Source organism: Fundulus heteroclitus, chromosome 14, assembly GCF_011125445.2.
Source record: "Fundulus heteroclitus isolate FHET01 chromosome 14, MU-UCD_Fhet_4.1, whole genome shotgun sequence".
NCBI classification, from domain to species: Eukaryota; Metazoa; Chordata; class Actinopteri; order Cyprinodontiformes; family Fundulidae; genus Fundulus; species Fundulus heteroclitus.
In genome coordinates, this window is record NC_046374.1 from 17195998 (window position 1) to 17216556 (window position 20559).

Consider the following 20559-nt stretch of genomic DNA (forward strand, 5'->3'; position numbering starts at 1 on the left):
ACTCTTCACTTTGTGCACCAAATATGTGACACGGAGGACCTTTTTGATTAAAAGTTGCGTCTGCTTGACCTTTTTGTTCAGCTACACGATGACTTTTCTGAAACAAATTTAGCTTGCGTTTGGGCAGGCCCACTACTTCTCTCAGTTTAGACTCTGATTGAATCGTGTTTCCGCTGCTTCTTACAGCCCCTGTGGTTGCCTCAGAGGGCCGGGCTTTAGTCAACCTCAGACTGAGACAGGAAATATTTTGTGAATGTGTGTGTGTGTGTGTAGGCTTGTGTATTTAGGGACGTGTTTCTCCTCGCATTGCCGCTCTCTGCTCAGACGTGTCTGGTACCTGCACCTTCTCCCTGTCCAAGGTAAGGCTGACATATTTCTTAGTTGTTTGATCCCCTCCGCTTCTTTTTGTTTCCTTTTCCACTTTGTCTTCGTTTTTTTCCTCGCTCTAGCCCTTTTTCCCCCATGTTTGCTCATCACAGTCCTTCTCCTGAAAGCAGCTGAGGAATGTCAGACCAGGACAAGGAAGCTTTGGTTTTGTTCCGGCCTCTCCATCGGTCCTTATTTCCTGCAGCGCTCCTGTTATCTGAGGGGAAAACCCTCATTTACGGGTCATATTTTCCCTGTTACGTTTCCTACGGCTCATCATATGTGACGCTGTTTTACGACTTCCTCAAAGTCGGCGGAGGTGTTAAAACAGACAAAAGATCAGAAATCTTGGTTATCACACATTCCTCTCTTATTTTTTGCACTTGGTTTTAATTTGACCAAGTTGTCTTTCGGTCCTGTAGATTTAAATCTGGACCAAACCCAGAGTGTTTTTCACGTCACCGCCCACTCTCAGGTCTCTCCACGCCTGCTGCCCTCGCATTGTCTGCTCTCATATTGCTGTTTGCTGAGCAGAGCACGAATGACTGATTGAATCAGTGACCCCAGCAGCCTGTCGGCGCCCTCGGGTCTTCACCTTAATTGGTTTCCTCTCCGTCCCTCATCTAACCAGACACCGTTTGAGAGGCCACATCTTTTTTTTATTAGCTGAACTGTTTTTTTTTTTTTTTGTTGTCGTTGTGGTTTTGTTTTTCCCTCCGGTGTAGTTATCAAAATTCCCATTAGCAGCCATTGTTCCTGCCATGTGAGCTGATTGACCTACAGGCATGAATTGGATTAGAGATTAAATTCGGTCAGCTCAGGATGGAGTGATAGGGATGGCAAGTGAAATATATTTGACTAAATCTATTTCCAGTACAATTCAGATGTGCTTCCGCTATTCGACATTTTGTCCCATTACAACTTCACACTTCATGCTATTTTATTAGGATTTCCTGCAATGGACCAACACTGCAAAAACGGAACTAGAAATAAGTAAAATGTTCTTAAAATTTGTGAATTTGTCCTTGATTTGAGCAGGTAAATAAGATGATTTGCCAATGGAATAAGAATTTTGCACTTAAAATAGGAACAATTCATCTCCATCATCTTATTTCAAGTGCAGGATGTCTAATTATCTTATTTTAAGGGGTCAAAATACTCATTCCATTGGCAGATAATCTTATTTACCTGCTCAAATCAAGGATAAATACACTAACTTTAAGAACATTTTACTTATTTTTAGATCAGTTTTTGCAGTGAAGATGAAGTAATCGGAAATTGTGAAGAGGAAGGCAAAATGATACCTCAGTTTAAAAATGTTTTACAAACAGCAATCTGATCCTTTAAATCAAATCCAGTGCAGCAGGCTGCCTTTAGAAGTCACCCAGTGAGTAAACAGCGTGGTGTGCATTTCTATTTAACCTCCTGAGTCAACATTTTGTAGAGCCTTCATTTGCTGCAGTTACACCTGAACGTCTTTTGTGATATTTTTCTACCAATTTTGTACATCTAGAGACTGAAATGTTTGCTAATTTTCTGCAAAATAGCTCAAACTCAGTCAGATTGGATGGAGAGCATCTGTGAACATTTCTAGTCAAGTGTGCCACAATTTCATTATGAAATTTCAGTCTGGACTTTGACTGGGCCATTCTAGCACATGAATGTGCTTTGGTCTAAAGCGTGGTTCCTCTGGCTGTCTGTTTACCTTCTGTGTCCTGCTGAAAGGTGAACCTCCGCCCCATTCTCAAGCCTTTTTTAAGCCTCTAACAGGTTTTCTTCCTGGATTAGCCTGTAGCTCCTCCCATCAACTCTGACCAGCCTCCTTGTTCCTTGCTGAATAAAGGCGTCTCCACAGCACAACACTGTGTTTCATGATGGAAATGCTGTTCAGGTCGGCGTGCAGGGTTAGATTTCCATAAAACAATTACATAACGCATATAAGCACCAAGATATCACTTCGGGCCTCAACTGGGCCAGAAGTTATATGCTAATTTCTTGGTATGTGTCGAACGGGACTTCTTGTGTCTTTTTTTCACCAACAACTTTCTTCTCTTTTATAAAGCTCCGTGCCGTATTCACAAAGATTCTCAGAGTCGTTTCTTACGTAGACTCTCAGTAAGGAGGCGTTACACTTGCTTATCTTAGTGAGGAGGTGTGGTTGACCCCGTTACTAGGTGTGGTTGACCCCGTTACTAGGTGTGGTTGACCCCGTTGCTAGGTGTGGTTGACCCCGTTGCTAGGTGTGACACTCTCTTCTAAGAGCTGTGATTTGTTGATACAAGAAACAAACAAAAACAGATGTGGTCCTAGTGATCAATGGAGAGAAATGAACCGATCAGACATGTGCGACACTTAGCAAAATTAAATAATTGTCACACAGCATCTCAACATGTGAACGTACCTTATTTAAATCCTTATCTCTATTTTGTTGTGCTTATTGTTACATATTTACTCACCATATTGGTCGTTTTACTACTTCATCTATTTCATATCAGTATGCACTCACCTGTCAGCATTTTAGTGTGATCGCCTGCTTCTATAAATCTGTCGTATTTGGGAAAACGATGAACGTAAAATTGAACAAGAGGAGCAGCGCCTCTGTCCACACAGCTGAGGGAGGAGAATGGAGGAGCGTTGAAAGGTAAAGTGGTCCCAGGATCACGGTGCGAAGAGGCGGATTTTGAAGCACATCGCCGCAGATCAATGCTTCTTTTTTCTGCTTTTATGCACCAGCCTGGAAAGTTGAGAAGCGCATGGTTTGTGCATGAGCTCGAGACGCGTGTTTAGGCTCATGCATGACGAGGGTTTCTCATTGGGGGGAAAAAACTTTGGGGGCGGGTCTTACAGTTTAAACTAAACTCTTCTCCTCACGGTTCAAATTAGTGTAGAGTCAGGGATGGTTCCTTTAACCCGTCCTCCCGCTGAAACAAGTTAATTAATAATTGTATGATTATTCTAGACATTTATGTGCTCATTTCTTCCACTGTTTAGGTTGTGGATCAGCCAATCAGCTCTCTCTGTTTCCACCGTCTTCTCTGCTTAAAACCCTCTTATGGCTCGCTAAAAGTCCTCCTCACTGCTCCGAATATTTTCTCACTTCTCTTCAGGCCTAAGATGCTTTGTGAATAACTCTTATCTCACCGAGGTAAAATTCTAATAATAATCTTCACTGAGAGCTGCTTTTAGTCTTAGGACTCTTTGTGTATACGGACACTCATTTGTGGCGTGCACGGCTAAAAGTTGTCTGCCTGATCTGCAGCTCCCCCACAGTTACCATGAGCCTCTGGGCTTCGCTGATGAAGGCCTCGCTTCGGGGACGCGTTAGTTTAGGTGGGCAGCTGTGAGTTGGTAGGTTTGCTGTTGTGCCATGATCTTTCCATTTTTAGATTCTGGACTGAGCAGAGCTCCATGAGAGGTTCACAACCTGGGATTTTATTTCATAACTTAAAGTCTCTACAGCTGCTGCGCGTCTCGGTCTTAAAGATGTCGTTGGTTTGTTCAGCTGGGTTGTACCAATAACAAAATTCAGCACAGGGGGACTCTGGATTTTATTTAGAGTTATCAGAGTAAAGGGGAGCTACATACAAAAGAAAGCTACATGTTTTTTTGTTTTTTATACCATTATATCATTTTTCATCCCCATCGTAATTATTCACTCCTTTGTGTCGATTAAGCTCATGGAATAATAAAACACACTGAGGTTTGTGGTTGTAATGTGAAGAAATGTGGGAAAGGGAAAGAGAAACAAACGTCTCAGTATGGCACTCCGGTAAAATGCCTTCAAATCCAGATTAACCAGTTGCTGTGAATAAATCGCATCTGTCTAAGAAAACCCAACAGACTGTGACGAGCTGTTAACTTCGCAGCAATCCCTCATCCAGAACAATCAAATGTCAACATGCCTGATTTGTCAATCTTGGATTTGAGTATTAGAAAACTGATTCTTGTACTGATAGTGTGAACCTCCTAGTTTATGGATGATTTAGAAAAGAGTTTTTTTTTCCTGTAAAGAAGGATCCTCATCATGTCCATCAGGATTATTCTTGTGACGCTGTGGGGAAACATTTGCAGGACTTTTCAAGAGAGGCCTTCAAACTCCCTGCAGCTATGGTGTGTAGGAGGAAAAGGATAAAATAATGAGTTAGATGAGCTCTCACAGTAATTATCAGCCTCGGTGCTTAGCTTTAGCCAGGATCCGGGAACTCGATTCTGCTCCCCCCTTTCCTCCGCTTGCCCAGGCGCCCTATCCACAGGCCGCAGGTAGGCTTTCATCACCGCGGCTCCAGTTTCCACCCGCATATAAGCTAACGGGGCCAGGTGAGCTCAAACAAACACTCCTCCTCGGCAGGCCGCTCGGTACCTCACAGCTTGGCAAACACAACAAACACACACTCCAGCGGGCACGCAGAATGGAGCCGGAAGCAGACAGCATGCCCGAGGCACCGGAGGAGATCATACAGTTAAGTGGAGAGGGACCTTCTTTTCTTTTTGACTCTCAGAGCGTCTCGTCCAGCGCTGTAACCCTAACCCCGGGGCCTTTGTAGGAGCTGCTTCGGGCCCTCTCTGTCTCCCTTTTCTCTTGGCGCCTCTGCTCCTTCGCTGCCGTGCCTCATGCGTTCATGTGTTCACTTTACTGCACTGTCCCGCTCTCCTTGGTGGTTTTGGTCACTGATAAGCGAGGGGGGTGGAGTCGCAGCGGCATCCTTTTTTTCCGTCAGACCACAAAGCTGATAACCAATTCTCAGTAGTTTCACTGGTTCCACCTAATGAGATGTCTTCAGATATCACCGGAGAGTTCGTTTCCTCCTCTTAACGTGACTCTAAACATCGTTATCAAAATAGATTTATCCCTCTGGTGCCTTTTGGTAGCAAAGCTGAGCCATAAAGTTGTGACTTTTATAGTGACAGATATTCTTATGACTGCTTCCACCTATAATACGTTTAATTAAACCCATACTCTGAAACCACAGCTGTCAAAGATTATTGTAAAACTGTCTAAACTCTTGATAACAACTGCAAAACACATCACAACCTCCACATTTATTTCCAACCATGTTTAAAGATGCATACAAATTGATCGTATTATTCTCTGTAGTAGCACGGTGCAGAAAAATCCAACGTTTATCTTCAGGACAAGAAAAAATCAGCTTAATAATTTTTTTTCTTTTCTTTGTTTTTTCTTTTTTAAACTGAAGCACATAACAACTCTTGCAAAATAAACGGACTTACAGTTTCCCAGGGGTAAAAATATGATGTAACATTTGTTATTAAAAATGGTAAAGACCAAAGAACAAGTAGAGGTCACGAAACAGCTCCAAGAAAAGACCACTGAGCCACATTGGTGCTCAACTATGGTTAGTTCCAGTTAATATGAACTGAAACTGTGACAAACAAGACTGACGTTAATCTTGCTCTTCTGCAAAGTAAGGAAAATGGTACGAGATGTGAAACAAATCTCCAGCGCTCCTTTTAGAGAACTGCTGCATGAAGCATAACTCTGGGGTCTCCAAGTCTCCCTAACAGCTACACTATAACAGGTTGATTGTGAGCCATGCCAGTAAAAAGGCTTTTTCTGTCCTACCACCCCAAATGTAAACTTGTGGAGTTTGGGTAAATACCACTGAGAGCAGGAACTGTGGGTTTTTGGTTGGATTGAATGTTGAGCTTTTTCTGTAACAAACATTTCAGCTAGCTCTGACGTTAAGCAAATGACAGATGCGTGAAAAAAGCTCCTCATCCTCGCCGTTATGTATGGAGGAGGATCTGCGATGCTGTTGGTCTGTTTCTCTTCCTCTTCCAAACGCCCCGTAAACCTGCTATGGTGCACGGCCTCGTGAGTGGCTTTAAATACCAAGATTTTACATAAAATTGGTTCTCTGTGGGTATTTCAGCAGGATGATGATCCACAACGTTTAAACAAATCAAGACAGAAATGACTTGAGTTAATATCAACCTTCTTCTAGAGTAAAGAATTGTGCAAGATAATTAAAAACAATTACTACTAAACCTAGAATGCTGCTTAAGGTTGTGGCACCGTTAATGTTGCTTTTTCTCCTTCCCTTAATAACTCGAGTCATATTATAGGTTGGATTTTTCTCCATTTTCAAGGTATGAGGTTATATCCCTGCAGTTAAATGGGAATATTTTAAGGCTTTTTACACAATCAATAAGAGTCCACAGAATTATATAAAGGCCACATGGAATAGTTTATGCCTGTATTATTGTCAAAATCCAATTTAAAATGGGCAAGTGCTCCATCCCATTCTTTTAAAGAACGACTTTCAAATTAATTAGTATGGCTGTGTGGTTTTGAGAGTGAAAAATAGAGTTTAGATGCTAAATTTGGTCTGTGCTGACAAGACCGTAGCAACATGGCAAATGTGTGTTTTTAGCATCTTTGGAAATACGATTTTGAGAAAAGGATCTTAATTTAGAAATTTGCCAGGGTGAAACTTCCGTCTTCCATTCATACTGATAAAAATTAAAATAATGTGTCTCAGAACAACTCAGACTACAAATGTACAAATTCAATTTACAATTTTTTTCACGAGATAATTTTTTTCACGAGATAACTTGAACACCTTCTACTTGATTCTCTCTTCCTTTGAGCTCACATACATATTGTATTTTAATGTGGCCAAAAGCACAACAAAGCTCCTCTCTTTCATGTGATCGTATTTAAATCACAGCGATTTTGAAAATGAAATTTATACTAATAAAATTCTAATCCAACGAGCATAATTCGACAAAAGCTTCAACATCTGTGCCGATATTTTCATAATGCTTTTACATGTAGAATGGTCAGAAAAATGTCCTTCTTTGCACTTTACTTCTTACTGCCACGACCCTTGGGCGGTCTGTGCAGGCACAGCTAAACACAAATTTCCAGTTGTGATGGTGAAACTGTGGGTTTTTGTCTTTTTATGGTTGAGTTTTAAGGAGCAGTTTGCATTTTGTAACAATTTCATACTCATCATATTGCCAAGCGTATTACCTCATCCATCCAAATAATTGAATTCAGCCCAATAAAACACGTTTTGGATGAATTAGCGTGAAAACTGCGTGCCAGGCCTTCCTGTCCAACATCAGTGTTTGACCTCATGATTGGATATTTTTGAAGAAAGCTCAAAGATTTCCATAAGCACACACCTAAACGTTGTGCCGTTGTAGCTGCAAGTGTTGGGCTGATGCAATATTAAACTTAATGGACTGAAAATGAGAAGTCGTGTGTGTGTGTGTGTGTGTGTGTGTGTGTGTGTGTGTGTGTGTGTGTGTGTGTGTGTGTTAGGGCAGGCAAGCAAACACCTTTGCTCATATAATGTGCATAACGGCCTGACTGAACACATTTACATCGAAGACGGGAATATTGCTGACTGTTTTCAACAGGAAGTCAGCGTTTAAGATGCGAATGCCGATTGTGGTTTTATCATGTGTTCAGCAACTCCTTATCCACGTGTAGTATGAATTTAGTAGATAGAAAGGGATGCGTACAAGGATATGAACATAATCTCTATTATCTTATCATCCATAAGATGAACATAAACATGTCGATAGAGTCACCTCCATAGGAGAGACATAGGATGGAGACAAAGTTGGACTTTAAGCAATAAATTGGACAAACAAGTCATTTAAGAACAAAGTGAGGCAGGCATTTGTGTTGTTGCTCCTGATGAAGACAATCCCACCGACAACTTGTCACATTGGTGAGAAACTTCACTGCATATTATCAGGGTTTTGTGTGACAGATTAACACAATATAACTGTGGGGTGGAAGGAAAATTACATTTCAGCACAAAGACAATGCAAAGTGCTTTACATGATTAAAATATATCGAAATAAAACAGAATAAAAGCAAGTCGGGATAAAATGTAGTTTCAAAATAAAACATGGGAAAATATAACCTGACTCATGCCAGCTGTATGTTGCTCCGCCTAGCTCCACTCACATACATCTGGGACATCTCCAATAGAAAGTGATTTCTCCAACCAATTTTATGGTCTAGCCAATCAGGACGCAGGGCTGGAATTTCATAGATGTGACGTAGTGGAGACGCGACCATGACGTGAGACTGTTTTGATTCAACAATGGCGGCTCGTCGAGGAAGCAAGCGTTAACATTGATGCTGCTATTTCTTCCGTGTTGTCCAATCTACCTGATATTGTTTCATTAAAAGAACGTTTTCGCCCTTCTCCCGACCGGATTTGGCAAGTTTTGTTTTCCGGGGCGCGCCCGTGGCTTAGCGGTTAGTGCTAACTATGTTAGGAGGCCTTTAGTCCTCGACGCGGTCGGCCCTGTGTCGCTCTCATCAGTGTCACGGGTTAGCTTCGGTGTGAGTGGTTGAAATAGCACGTCGATAAAGATGACAGACAAGTGGCTTATCCAATCATATGCAAGGATTTTTGATAAGGCCCAGCCTTCAATAAAGGCAATTCCTATGGAGAGGTCCCAGATGGATGTAAGTGAAGCTAGGCGGAGCGACATACATCTGGCTTGAGTCAGGTTAGGGAAAATAGACACTAAAAGCAAACATTAAAAATAGTTGGACTACAAAGCTGAACTAATGATGTTTCAGTAAAACAGTTTAACTAGAACAGTCGAAGGCAATCCTAAACAAATGTGTCTGAGTAAAAACCTGAAAGGTGTGGCCAGCATTTGCGTTCAGCTCGTCAGGGTGAATAGTTTGTTGAAGCACTTCGGTGGTGGAAGATGAACCTCTGACCAAGCTTCAGTGATTTTGCCTCCCCTAATAGGGTTTCCTGCAGGATTACTTCATATTTAGCTCCATCCAGCTTCACTACATCTTGATTTTATGGCAAACAACAACCTTCCCACAGCACGATGCTCCCGCCACCATGTTCAATGATGTGGTCAGGGTGATGTGCAGTGTTCATTTTCCTCCATTTGTAATGTTGTACATGCAGACTAAAATGCTAAAGTTGGCTCTCAGCACCAGAGCGCCATCTTCCACATGTTTGCTGTGTCCTCTGCATGACAAGTAAAGCCTCAAGGGTGTCTGATTAAAAGGGGTCAGATTCAAAGTGTAAATCATGTGTAAATCATGGAGTCATTCTTCACACTTATCCACTGGTTTATTTTGTCCTGTCACATTAAAAACCCAACGAGAAACATTGACGTTTGTGGTAGCAACACCACAAAAAGTGAACACAAAATAGCTTAAGCTTTTTTTTCTCCAAAGTCCAAAATCGCTGCTTTTCCCTTTTCTAATGAAGGTTAAAGAAAAGATTTCTGCTTACAGCATGAGTTTGTTGTTGGTTTAGTGTGACAACACATGCTTACAAATTAATCATTGAATTTAAAACACGCCAAACTTTGCATCCTGCACACTGGTGCCCTTGTTTCTTCACTGCCAGCCGCTAGCCTCACCGTTTATTAGTCATGTCACTTGGTGTTGAAACCATTTCAGAGAAACCGACATTTACTCTATCTGCACCAGGTAAGGTCACTACTTTGACTAAATGCCAAGTTTTTAACATCCTCGTGTTTTTATGAAAGGCACATCGGTTCCAACATGACATTTGGTGCAAAGAGAGAGGCGACACAAAGGGTAATGTTCACTGACTCAGTTGTGCAAACCAGATAAACCATCGGCAAACAGGAAAAGGGTATGCTCGCGGTTAATTGGCCCAGTTTTAGTTTCAACATCTGCAGTTATTTTTTACTTCTTTTGCATTAACAGATGTGAGTTAAAAGGTGCACGAGTAGCACATCTGTCTACAAACTAGAGCCACGCCTGAGAAAGCGACCAAGTAAAGCTGTGGTCACTGCAGCAACGTCATTTTATATCCAGCCGGCTCTGTTGCTTTGAAACACAGCTACATGTTTGAGACGCTGATATATCAAAAGCACCATCATCCATCTTAACAACCCTCGTTCTGATTCACTTTGAGGTCTGTTTTCTGCCTCTCGTTGATGGACGTTTAGTACAAATCGCAGGGAACTGGCTCTGGGTTAGGCTACTTCTTTCGCTTCCTCTGTTTTCAACAACGACCACATTTTTGTTGACAGAAATCGTGACCAAGAATGTGTGAGTCACTGGTCAGATGAGCATCACATGAAGCTTCATTTATATGCCTCTTTCCCTGTTTTTTTTTTTTTTTGCCTTACCAGTCTGGTTTCCTCTCTCCTCGCAGAATGCTCCACTTTAAGCCAGCTCCGGGTCAGTTCGGTCCAGAGGTGCGGGACCCTGGTCTTTGGGTATGGAGGGTGGAGAAGATGAAGGCGGTGCAGCTGGATCCCTCTGAGGTCGGAGCCTTTTTTAACGGAGACTCCTACCTGGTGCTGGATAACCGGGGCGACCAGGGCGCTGACCTCCACATGTGGATCGGTGAGAGATTGGATGAGGACTTATCTTGCTTTCCTTACACGTGCACGTCATTTAAAGTAACTGTAGAGCGGCAGCAATGTGCAAAACCTTTGAGCCATGCAAAGTCTTTCCTCGAATCTCTTAAAAGCGACATCCCATGCAAAATCCACTTTGTTAGTCTTTAAATAAATTTTGTTGTGTCCTTGGAGTCTCTAGTGCAGAAAAGTTGACTTTAGTTTGTCCAGGTGTGGCATAGATTTCTTTACATTCTGTTTGGGTCTTTTAATTTTTAAAACTTTCTTTTTAATTGACCCTAATTTCTGAAGCAATTTCCAGCAAAGCTCAAAATGTTAATACTCAGTAGAAACAAACCTGTACTGATAATAATGATCTATAAACGGGAAGGCACTCCCACATGTGGACAATGATGTACAGTCTATAAAGGATTGTTTCCTTGACTTTTTTACGTTGAATGGATGATTGGCCGTTTATTGGTGACACAGCTGTTTAGAGAACGGATCACACCGACACCAGGGCGTATCAAAGTAAGACACGTCTGACCTGAATGCTGCCAGTGTGTTTGACCTAAAGATTTTGTCACAAGCAGTACTCACCCTGAATTTCAGGCCGACTGCATGGCCATAGCAAACATTTTAAAATCCTGGGAGTGTGCCGGTTTGTTGGGTCTCCAAGCCACTTTCGGCCCGATATAAATATGCAAGAAAGAGGGTAAAATTTTGGAGTTTTACATGTACAACTGCATTAAAGAGAGACAAGTCCTGTGGTTTTCCAGGTCTTGTAGTTACCAACATAATTTGTATATGTATCACACGGAAGTAGTTTGGCCAAGAAAATCCCAACAAAGTTAATCTCTTGTGAACGTCTAACCATTTTATTATAAGCGTTGGGTCCCACAAAATTAGACATTTCATGTCATGGGAGGTAGTTTAGAAATGCCCCCCCCCCCCCCCCCCCCCTCCACCCCCCAGGCTGTGTGGAAGTAATTCAGTCCTTTTATCCCATAGACTGTACGGCTTTGATCGCTACAGTTTTACATTAATCCCAAAACCGCTGATATCTACAATTAAACCCAGAATGAGTTTCCTGAAGAACCTTTTCTGGTCTTTTGTCATTAAAACCTGATAATGTACATCCTGCTGTTGCATCACTGGAAAATAAATCATGCACACACCAGTGGAAATGCTTTAAATGCTATAAAGTAAAATAAAATAAAAAAATGAATTTCCCCACTTGTTATTGAAAAGAGTATAAATATATTTGGATGGGGCAAATTTTTAACAAGATCTAAAATCAAATAAAATTAAAACTCCTCTTTAACTGTTTTATTATCTTTTGAAAGATGCCCGTCTCAATTCTTATTAGAAACAACTAATCAACAACTAATTTCTGAACTTATAATAATTTTTAGTTCAGATTTTTCAGTGGTATGAATAATTTTGGTCTTAACTGTAGATGTACATATGCACAATGTTCTTTTTGTCTTTCTTTCTTTCTTTCTTTCTTTCTTTCTTTCTATGTTTGAAAGGGAACAGGAAGAAGTATAAGCTTAACCCGATCTCCCCTTATTTACACAAAGGACAAGACACCCTGTAGCTGCTTAAATCAAGGCCTTTTCGTTAACATATACACCTAAAGCGCACACACCCCCACAGTGCACAGTAAATAATATCGATATCATGGGAATGGGAACATTTCCTCTGTATCTCATCTCAATGGTTTTTAACTGATTTACAGGAGCTGCATGAGAGTCAAAACATTTGCTCCTGGTCGTGGCTCCTTCTCCTGTTTCTGTCTTACTCCATCCTACAAAAGAGCTAACCATTGTGTGGTGCTTAGTGCACACCTCCGCCTGGTCCGAGTGCTGCGGCTGAATAACCGATGACCCCCCTGGCAGCGCTGGTGATGACACATGAGCCACCGCGCTGACCCGCCACGGCGTTCAGGCTTCATGGACAGGGACAATGGGAGTGAGAGAGAGAAGGACGGGGAACAAGTCCCTAGGGTGGGGGGGGGTTTGAGTGGCTCTCATTAAAGATGCAGGAGGAACGTTACAGTACTCAAATGTGGCGATTGTTTCCAGCGTGTATCCGGTGCTTGGGTAACGCTGAGCTGACTGGCACAGCTGGGAGTGTGCCCTGTTTGCTCAAGCATGTGTTTCTGGTTGAACTGCTTGTTTACAGATAAACCAAGAAGCTTCCCACTGTTCCTTTCTCAACCATTGATGTACATCACCAGTCAGAGATTACTCCCGTTTCCATTTCTATTACCCCCCCCCCCCCCCACACACACACACACTTCTATTTAACCCTGTCTAAATAAACCTCTAATAACACTGGATGTTTGCAGCAGGTGTTTCTTGAGTTCACAGAGATAAAAAAAAAAAGATATTATGTTGATAAAACAGGCTGCATAAACAAGTATAGTGATTCTTGTATTGAGGTCAGAGTCTAACTGCACAATGAACTTTGCGATAACAAAGCTAAGCTACCACATTCTGCTTTATGTATTAAATAAAAACTTGGATTAAGGCCAGAGTTGGCGGCTACTGATATTTCCTGAGAAAGACTGGCTAAACAGCAAATAGTTTACTGCTTAAATTCAATTAAAACTAAACAGACTGAAATAAGCATATTTAACTAAAGGGGGAAATCAAAGGATAAAAAAAGGTGTTTGATTGACTCAGTTTTTTTCACATTTACGTGATGGACTGACTGACACATATTATTCATTTAGTTTTTCCCCATTTAAGTTAGGTAAATAATTTTTAAAACTACAAACTTGCAATATAACCTTATTATCAACTTATAGGTCAAATAAAATAATGTAAAATTTCCAAAGGTCGGAGCATGCAACCTGTCCTGCTGAAAGACCCAATAGAACCCATTTTTAGTTTTCTAGCAAAGCTCATTTGTGAAGATGTCTTCATCTTCAGATGTAGTTTAAAGGTAACCTATTATGCAAAATTCACTTTTACGCATTTTTTTTTTTTTACTTCCATTTGGGTCTCTACTGCTTCTAGAAACAGTCCAAGTGCTATTTATAATAAATGTTTTGTGTCTGGAAAATGAGCCATTTCAAAAACCTCCTGATTATTACATCACAATCGGTGGGCACTGCCCCTCACCTAGCAACCCCAGCCTAGCAACACAAGCGGAGCTCCACCCCTCACATAGCAACACAAGTGGAGCTCCGCCCCTCACCTAGCAACACAAGCGGAGCTCCGCCCCTCACCTAGCAACACAAGTGGAGCTCCGCCCCTCTTTATTAGCTGGTTTTACTGCTGTACAGTGGCTTTTCAGCGTTAACATGATTTGTCATTTAGCACAAGCTAACCCTAACACCAGGCTACTGTTAGCCCCCTGTCCATTTAGAAACTTACCATTCAGAAACCAGATGCTACATCCTTGCTGGATGTGCAGGAGGCTCCACTTCTTCTGCTTCTGGGCCTGACTCAGGGTCAAAGATGTGCAGTTGTACCATTGTGCGTCTGCTTGACGCACAAAATCTGAGATGTAATCACTTAGCTCGCTGCTGACAACTTCAAGTGGTCCTCTTTAAATTTGTGGATAAAGAGACACATATCAGATAACCACACACTGCTGAGTTTAAACATTACCGGCTTATGTAAACATGTTGTAGGTGGAGCAGTGAGAATGTTATCTGTCATTTTAAAAGCATCTCACACTTTTAAAATGCATATTCAGTTAAAGATGAAGATGGACTGAGTCAAACATAGTTATAAGTTGGACAGAAGGGTCTAGCATGTCATTATTTTTACATGGTTTCCTGTAACTCTTCCTGTTTTTAATTAAACGCAGCTCACACTGAAGCAGGGACATAACCAATCAGCTGAAGTGAGAGAACCACCTCGCCCCTTGAATATGGTTGGGCATAAAACAGCAGTAAGGAGTGAAAACTGTGAGAACTTAAAGAGCCATCGGCAACTGAAGGGGGGAAACATTTCCTGATTCCAACAGATTATCATTAAAAAAAGCCCAATGTCCTCTGAGAAAACCACTCCACAGGGTATACCAGCTGTAGTTCAAGTCTAGAAGTTAGTTATTTTCCACTAAGTGTTAAATTCATGCAGGGTTGCTACTTTAAAGATGGTGGAGGTGTTTCAGAGCCCCTTTGATCGTGGGGCTTTGCTGTTCGGTGGTTTGGCTCCTAGTAGGGTCGGCCAGTGAAAACCAGGACTTCCCTTTTACCAGCACCTAGCTACATCTATGTACCTTCAGTAAAGTTTAATTATTCCCAATAATCAAACAGCTCCTACATTTTAAGTGGTTTAAAAGGCTCCAAAATGTTAACGCCTCATCCTGAAGATTACCTTAAGAAGACTTCTAGTTTTCCTTCGTAAACCTAATCAAATTATAGCAGGACAGATAATTGCTGTTATTGAGAAAGAAATAAAGAAACAACAGCTCTGATAATATTAAATTTAAATATGTTTTTTCCTCTCTGACACTGTTTTCTTCCCTGTCTGCAGGAGAGAAGTCCTCTCGGGACGAGCAGGTAGCCTGTGCCATGCTGGCCACCCAGCTGGACAACTTCCTCGGCGGTGACCCCGTCCAGCACCGGCAGGTTCAGGGCTTCGAGAGCCCCGAGTTCATGGAGCTCTTCCCCAGGGGCGTCAGCTACAAGGTGAGCCACAACTGTGGAAACGCCAATGTTTTAGGATCCATAGCAGTAGGAAAAATCTGCAAATGTCATATTTTTGAGTTTAAAGCTTGATTCTTCAGGACCTGAAACAATTTGCTAACCTTGTTGTGTAAAACAGATGAAAAGACAAACACAAATGGAATTTATTGAAAAGGTTTTTTTCAAAATTAAAAATGCCTGGTGAAACAGAAAACTATTGTACTTATTTTTCAAAACTAATAAGTCTTCGCATACGTTTGAATTTATCTTCATTATTGCACCAACTCAGTGCACTGCATGATGCCGCCACCACCATGCTTACCAGTTGCTCCAGTGCTAGGTTAGGTTTGCAACTTCTCCTTGACGTTTTCAAATATTTCTGCAGTAGCAGTGGCCAGGTAGCTCATTTTTTGTAATGTCTGACCAAAAAAAAAAACCTTTGGATTTGGCTTGTCCAGGGGATCAGCTGCAAACCTTAGTCAAATTTACAGGTTTTACTTCGGTTGCAGGGCCTACTGTTGTAAACTAATCGATTGCCAGTCCAATAGCTAGTCATTTTTCTTGTAATTGTCACATCCTAATGCTGATTATGTTTTTTTCCCCCCTAAACTTCCCTCTGAATAGAAACTTTGGTAAAGTTTGTCAGGATAGGTTGCAAAGTTTATGTTTTATCTCTTTATGGCTGGATTACTCTTATCGTCTCTCATCAAAATATGACCTCTGTGATAAAGTGCATTTCAGATGATTGTTACGGCTACGTGAGCCTTGCTACAACCAACATAGACGTTAGCATCAAGTTGGATTACATAAAACCATAAAGAGTTGAATATAAAAAGATAAGGATTTCCAGTGAAGGTTTTGGGTCTTTCGCAGGACGGCGGCGTAGAGTCGGGTTTCAGGAGGGCACAGGGCGGTGGGACGGTGCAGAGGCTGTACCAGATCAAAGGGAAACGCAACATCCGTGCCAAGGAGGTGGAGCTGTCCTGGAGCAGCTTCAACAAGGGCGACTGCTTCATCCTTGACCTCGGAGAGGTGAGATAATCCAACCCAACGTGAAACATGCACAGGAGAGCTGCAGCCGAGGCGTACACTTCCATTCTGGAATGCGATCAGTGCAAAGCAGATAAAATAAACTCCAAATTGTGCACAAGCTGCATAAACATGGGATGGTCCTGCACGAAGTTTCTGCATGTTGTGATCCCGGCTCGCCGCTCTGCAGACAATCCTGTCGTGGACCGGATCGCAGGCCAACATCTTCGAGAAGCAGAAGGTGCGCGAGATCGCTTCGCTGATCCGAGACACGGAACGACACGGAAAAGCCCGCGTCGTGGACACCTGTGAGGGGGAAGAGCCTGAGGAGATGCTGAAGGTACCAGCAAGCTCATGATCGGTTTTTAGTTTATAGGATTTCTGCATCTATCAGGTCACAATTTATTATAAAAAAACAAACACTTTGGTAACTGTCTGTGTCTTTGACCAGGTGCTGGGTCCAATGCCAGCGTTGGCAGAAAGCACGCCTGAGGAGGACAACAAAGCAGACGCTTCCAACTCTGCATCCCTCTACAAGGTTTCATCTACACCCCCCCTCACTACATATTTGCAGTACCAAACTGCAGATACAGAGCTGAACTAGTCTTTTACCCGTCCGCAGGTATCTGACGCCACAGGCTCCATGACGACGACCAAGGTTGCAGAGAAGAGCCCGTTTGCCAAGGAGCTGCTGGTCCGGGACGACTGCTTCATTCTGGACAACGGAGCAAACGGAAAAGTCTTTGTCTGGAAAGGTGCCGGAAAAATCCTCTTAAGCCCAGAAACAGGAACCGCCATTCTGCTGTCATACACGCAGGCAAAACCTTCCATTCCCAAACCTGTGGACTAAAAGTAGCTTCTAGTGACATCATTTTAGGAAAAATCGTAGAAATCGAAGATTTTTCTTAGAACTTTACCTCTCTAAGGTAAAAGTTGTTCACAAAGAAACTGAGAGCTCCTAAAGTGACAAAATGTTAGGAGCAGTGAGGAGGACTTTAACGAGCCTAAAGAGTGCCTAAAGCAGGGAATGGTGGAAACAGAGAGAGCTGATTGGCTGATCCACCTAAATGATGGAGGAAATGAGCACATAAACGTCTATAATAATCATACAACTGTTAATATGTAGATAAGATAAACATAATCATCCATAGAGGGAAATTAATTCATGAATAAGTTTCAGCGACCCGACAGGTTAAAGGCGCGCTTCTAGTAACGTAATTCTACTGAGGATGAATAAATAACGGGAAAAATATTGAATAATCATGAAAAAAGTTGTTATATTATTTAGAGAAAATGCTCTCAATAATGAACATTTTAGGAGAAAATTTGCTGATAATATATACAGAAATACACACTCTGGACAAGATAAAAGAGGTGAGAAAGTATTTTCTGTGTTGTACGTGATGATGTCAGCAGCCTAAACGGTCATATGAAGTTTGCTGGTATGGAGCCGTCTCCTCTCTGGCTTTTGATCGCTGCACGGAGAGCTTCTCACTTTCCAGGCTGGTGCGTAAAAGATGCTGAAATGCGCTTCAAAGTCCACCTAACTGCACTGTGATCCGGGGAGCCATTTACCTTTCAACGCTCCTCTCTTCCCCTCCTAGAGATGTGCGGACAGAGGTGATGCTCCTCTGTCCAGTTCATTTTTCTCCACCTTTTGTTTCTCCGTTTTATGTCCGTCGTTCGGCCAAATCCAGTCGCTCTATGCAAGCAGCTAATCCCAGTGAAATGTTGACAGGCGAGTGCACATTAAAATCAAACAGACAAAGTAGTAAAATGACCAGTAAGGTGAGATATTACAACCAGCGAATCAAAAAGATGATGAGGATGTAAATAAGGTGTGTTCAAACATTCTGATCATGTGTGACAGTTGTTTAATTTTTGCTAAGTTTCATCATCAGGTCACGCATTTCTTGATTCAGTCTAATCGGTTAATTTCTCTCCTTTGATCACTAGGACGGCATTTGTGTTTTCTTTCTTTCACGATCAACCAATCACAGCGTCACACCTAACAACAGGGTCAGCCACACCTCCTAACCGAGATAAAACATTTTATTTCCTGACTCAGAGTCGCTCTCAGCAGCTTTCTGAATCACTCATACGCTAAGATTTCTTGGCAGGGGTTTTTAGGCTAAGATAGGAGCTCTCTCTGAGGATTCTGTGGATCTTTGTGAACAATAAATAAAATAAAATAAATAAAATTAGTTGGCGGGAGAAGAAGAAACTGGGTTTGAGTGAATGCAATCATCAATATGTTTGTTTTTGTTTAGATAAAACGGCTATTAGTGAGAGGTTATCATTAGTATCACTTTGGACAGGACAAAGCTCTACAAACTTAAATAAACAGACTCTTATTAAGCCTTTTCTCCTCTATGTCTTCTCAAAGCACAGTGGAGCAATGAGATTCATGTCAAATAAAGTAAAAAGACAGACGTTTGGAGAAATATGAGCTCTGACTATCAGCTGTGACCCCCTCAGGTCATGGAGCGAATGCACAGGAGAAGAATGCGGCCATGCAGATGGCGGACAGCTTCATCGACCAGATGAAGTACCCCAGAATGAAAACACAGGTGGGTTCAAACATCCCAAACACGCCTGGTAGATGCGAACATCACTGGTGCCGGTTTAAAGCGGTAAGCCGGAAGTCAGTGAGCGTCACAGGTAAAGGTGCCGTTTTCCTTCAGGTGGAGATCCTGCCTCAGGGGAAGGAGACCATCATCTTCAAGCAATTCTTCAAGAGCTGGAACTGAACCTCTCACTGGGAACCCCGCAGCAGATCCTGCAAGGCCGAAATCAGACGGCGTCAGACTTAAAACGCATGTTTTTTTTTTTTTACGTTCTGCATCCTGGTGTTTGTACATATCTGAAGGTTAACGTGCAAGTTTTGAAATTTGGTAGAATCAGAGATGTGATGGCACTTTTATAAAAAAAATAAACTAAACTAAACGAAAAGCAAAAACAGACGTATTTCCTGTGGTGAGAGTGTGAACAAATCAAAAGGATATTATGATTAAAAGAAGTGGATTTTTTTTTATAGATTATGTATTTGTTCTACAGTGTCTGAAATAGAAGAATAAACCTGAAAGTTCTCCGTGCGCCTGGTGTCTTTACTGTCAACGTGTTGAATCCGCTGCTCTCTAGCGGAGCCTGAAAACGATAACTCGCAACCTGACAGCGATCTTTACATAACCATTATTCAGCTGCCAGCGCCGCACCGCCCTTATCTGATCACAGACTCACTGAGAAGCATCCCACTGTCACGTCATCGCTTCTATCAGGAGGAGGAACTCAACGACGAGCCTGCCCAAATCATGCTGCATAACTCCTCTTTACAGGATCCAGGTCAGAGGAAACGAAAGTAAAGGAGGATAGAAAGGGTCATTTACTCTTCAGTAACTAAATCTGCAGTGACTACATCAGAGGTGATGAACCAGCAGACAACCTTTACTGAAGAACGTCCTCTGAAAAGGCGCTTTTACCTCGTTAATTGATCAAATTCAGCCACTTTCATGGTAGTGAAGTACTTGGGACCTTTGTGGTAGAGCTGGCCGACGTGACCAAACAATAGAAAAAAAAAATGGTTACAATGTTTTTTTTTTCTGAATACTCTTGATTAGGACTGAGCGATAAATCGATTTAATCGATTAATTCGAGTTTATATTTTTTTATGAATAAATTTTTGGAAAATCGGGATTTTATTTTTCCAAATTAATCATTGGGCTTCCGTGAACAGATCAGCATGCAATGCTGAATATTTGTTTAGGAAAATATATTGTCAAAATATTGTATTTTACCGTAATGTGAGGCATTTTAATTTACTCATTTACTTATTATTTTAAACTTAGTTTGAAGTTACACAAGTGATGTGAAGCCTGCTCTTAAAAGCAAGTTTTTAAATAAATTTCTTTCATTTCTTTTTATGAAAAGAAAAGGAGGAAAAAAGAAATCGATTAATCGGATTTGGTAAAGTACAATCGGAGATTTTATTTTTAAGCCATATCGCCCAGCCCTACACTTGATACGATGTTAGATTGGAAGTCTAGTTTCTGAGATCATATCTGTTTAAGCACAAACTTAAAGAACAAATTATAAAACACTGATAACTAACTTCATTTATATATATATATATATATATATATATATATATATATATATATATATATATATATATATATATA

At 41.5% G+C, this 20559-nt stretch overlaps 1 protein-coding gene across 1 annotated transcript; it reads left to right on the forward strand.

Annotated features, from left to right (window-relative positions):
- The first annotated feature begins 233 nt into the window (after nucleotides 1–233).
- Nucleotides 234–19476, forward strand: capgb (capping protein (actin filament), gelsolin-like b). Its single transcript, XM_012874778.3, has 9 exons — nucleotides 234–359; nucleotides 10518–10711; nucleotides 15201–15355; nucleotides 16226–16384; nucleotides 16572–16721; nucleotides 16833–16919; nucleotides 17004–17136; nucleotides 18860–18951; nucleotides 19066–19476. Exons 2-9 carry the CDS (start codon nucleotides 10519–10521, stop codon nucleotides 19129–19131), a joined length of 1035 nt encoding a protein of 344 aa, XP_012730232.1. The 5' UTR covers nucleotides 234–359; nucleotide 10518; the 3' UTR covers nucleotides 19132–19476.
- The last annotated feature ends 1083 nt before the right edge of the window (nucleotides 19477–20559 follow it).

What these genes read in the sequence shown, in the direction of transcription:
- capgb (XM_012874778.3), top strand. Translation starts at nt 10,519, where the DNA reads ATGCTCCACTTTAAGCCAGCTCCGGGTCAGTTCGGTCCAGAGGTGCGG. An exon ending in TGACCTCCACATGTGGATCG is followed by an intron (nt 10,712 to 15,200) that starts GTGAGAGATTGG and finishes CCCTGTCTGCAG; the next exon opens with GAGAGAAGTCCTCTCGGGAC. An exon ending in TCATCCTTGACCTCGGAGAG is followed by an intron (nt 16,385 to 16,571) that starts GTGAGATAATCC and finishes GCCGCTCTGCAG; the next exon opens with ACAATCCTGTCGTGGACCGG.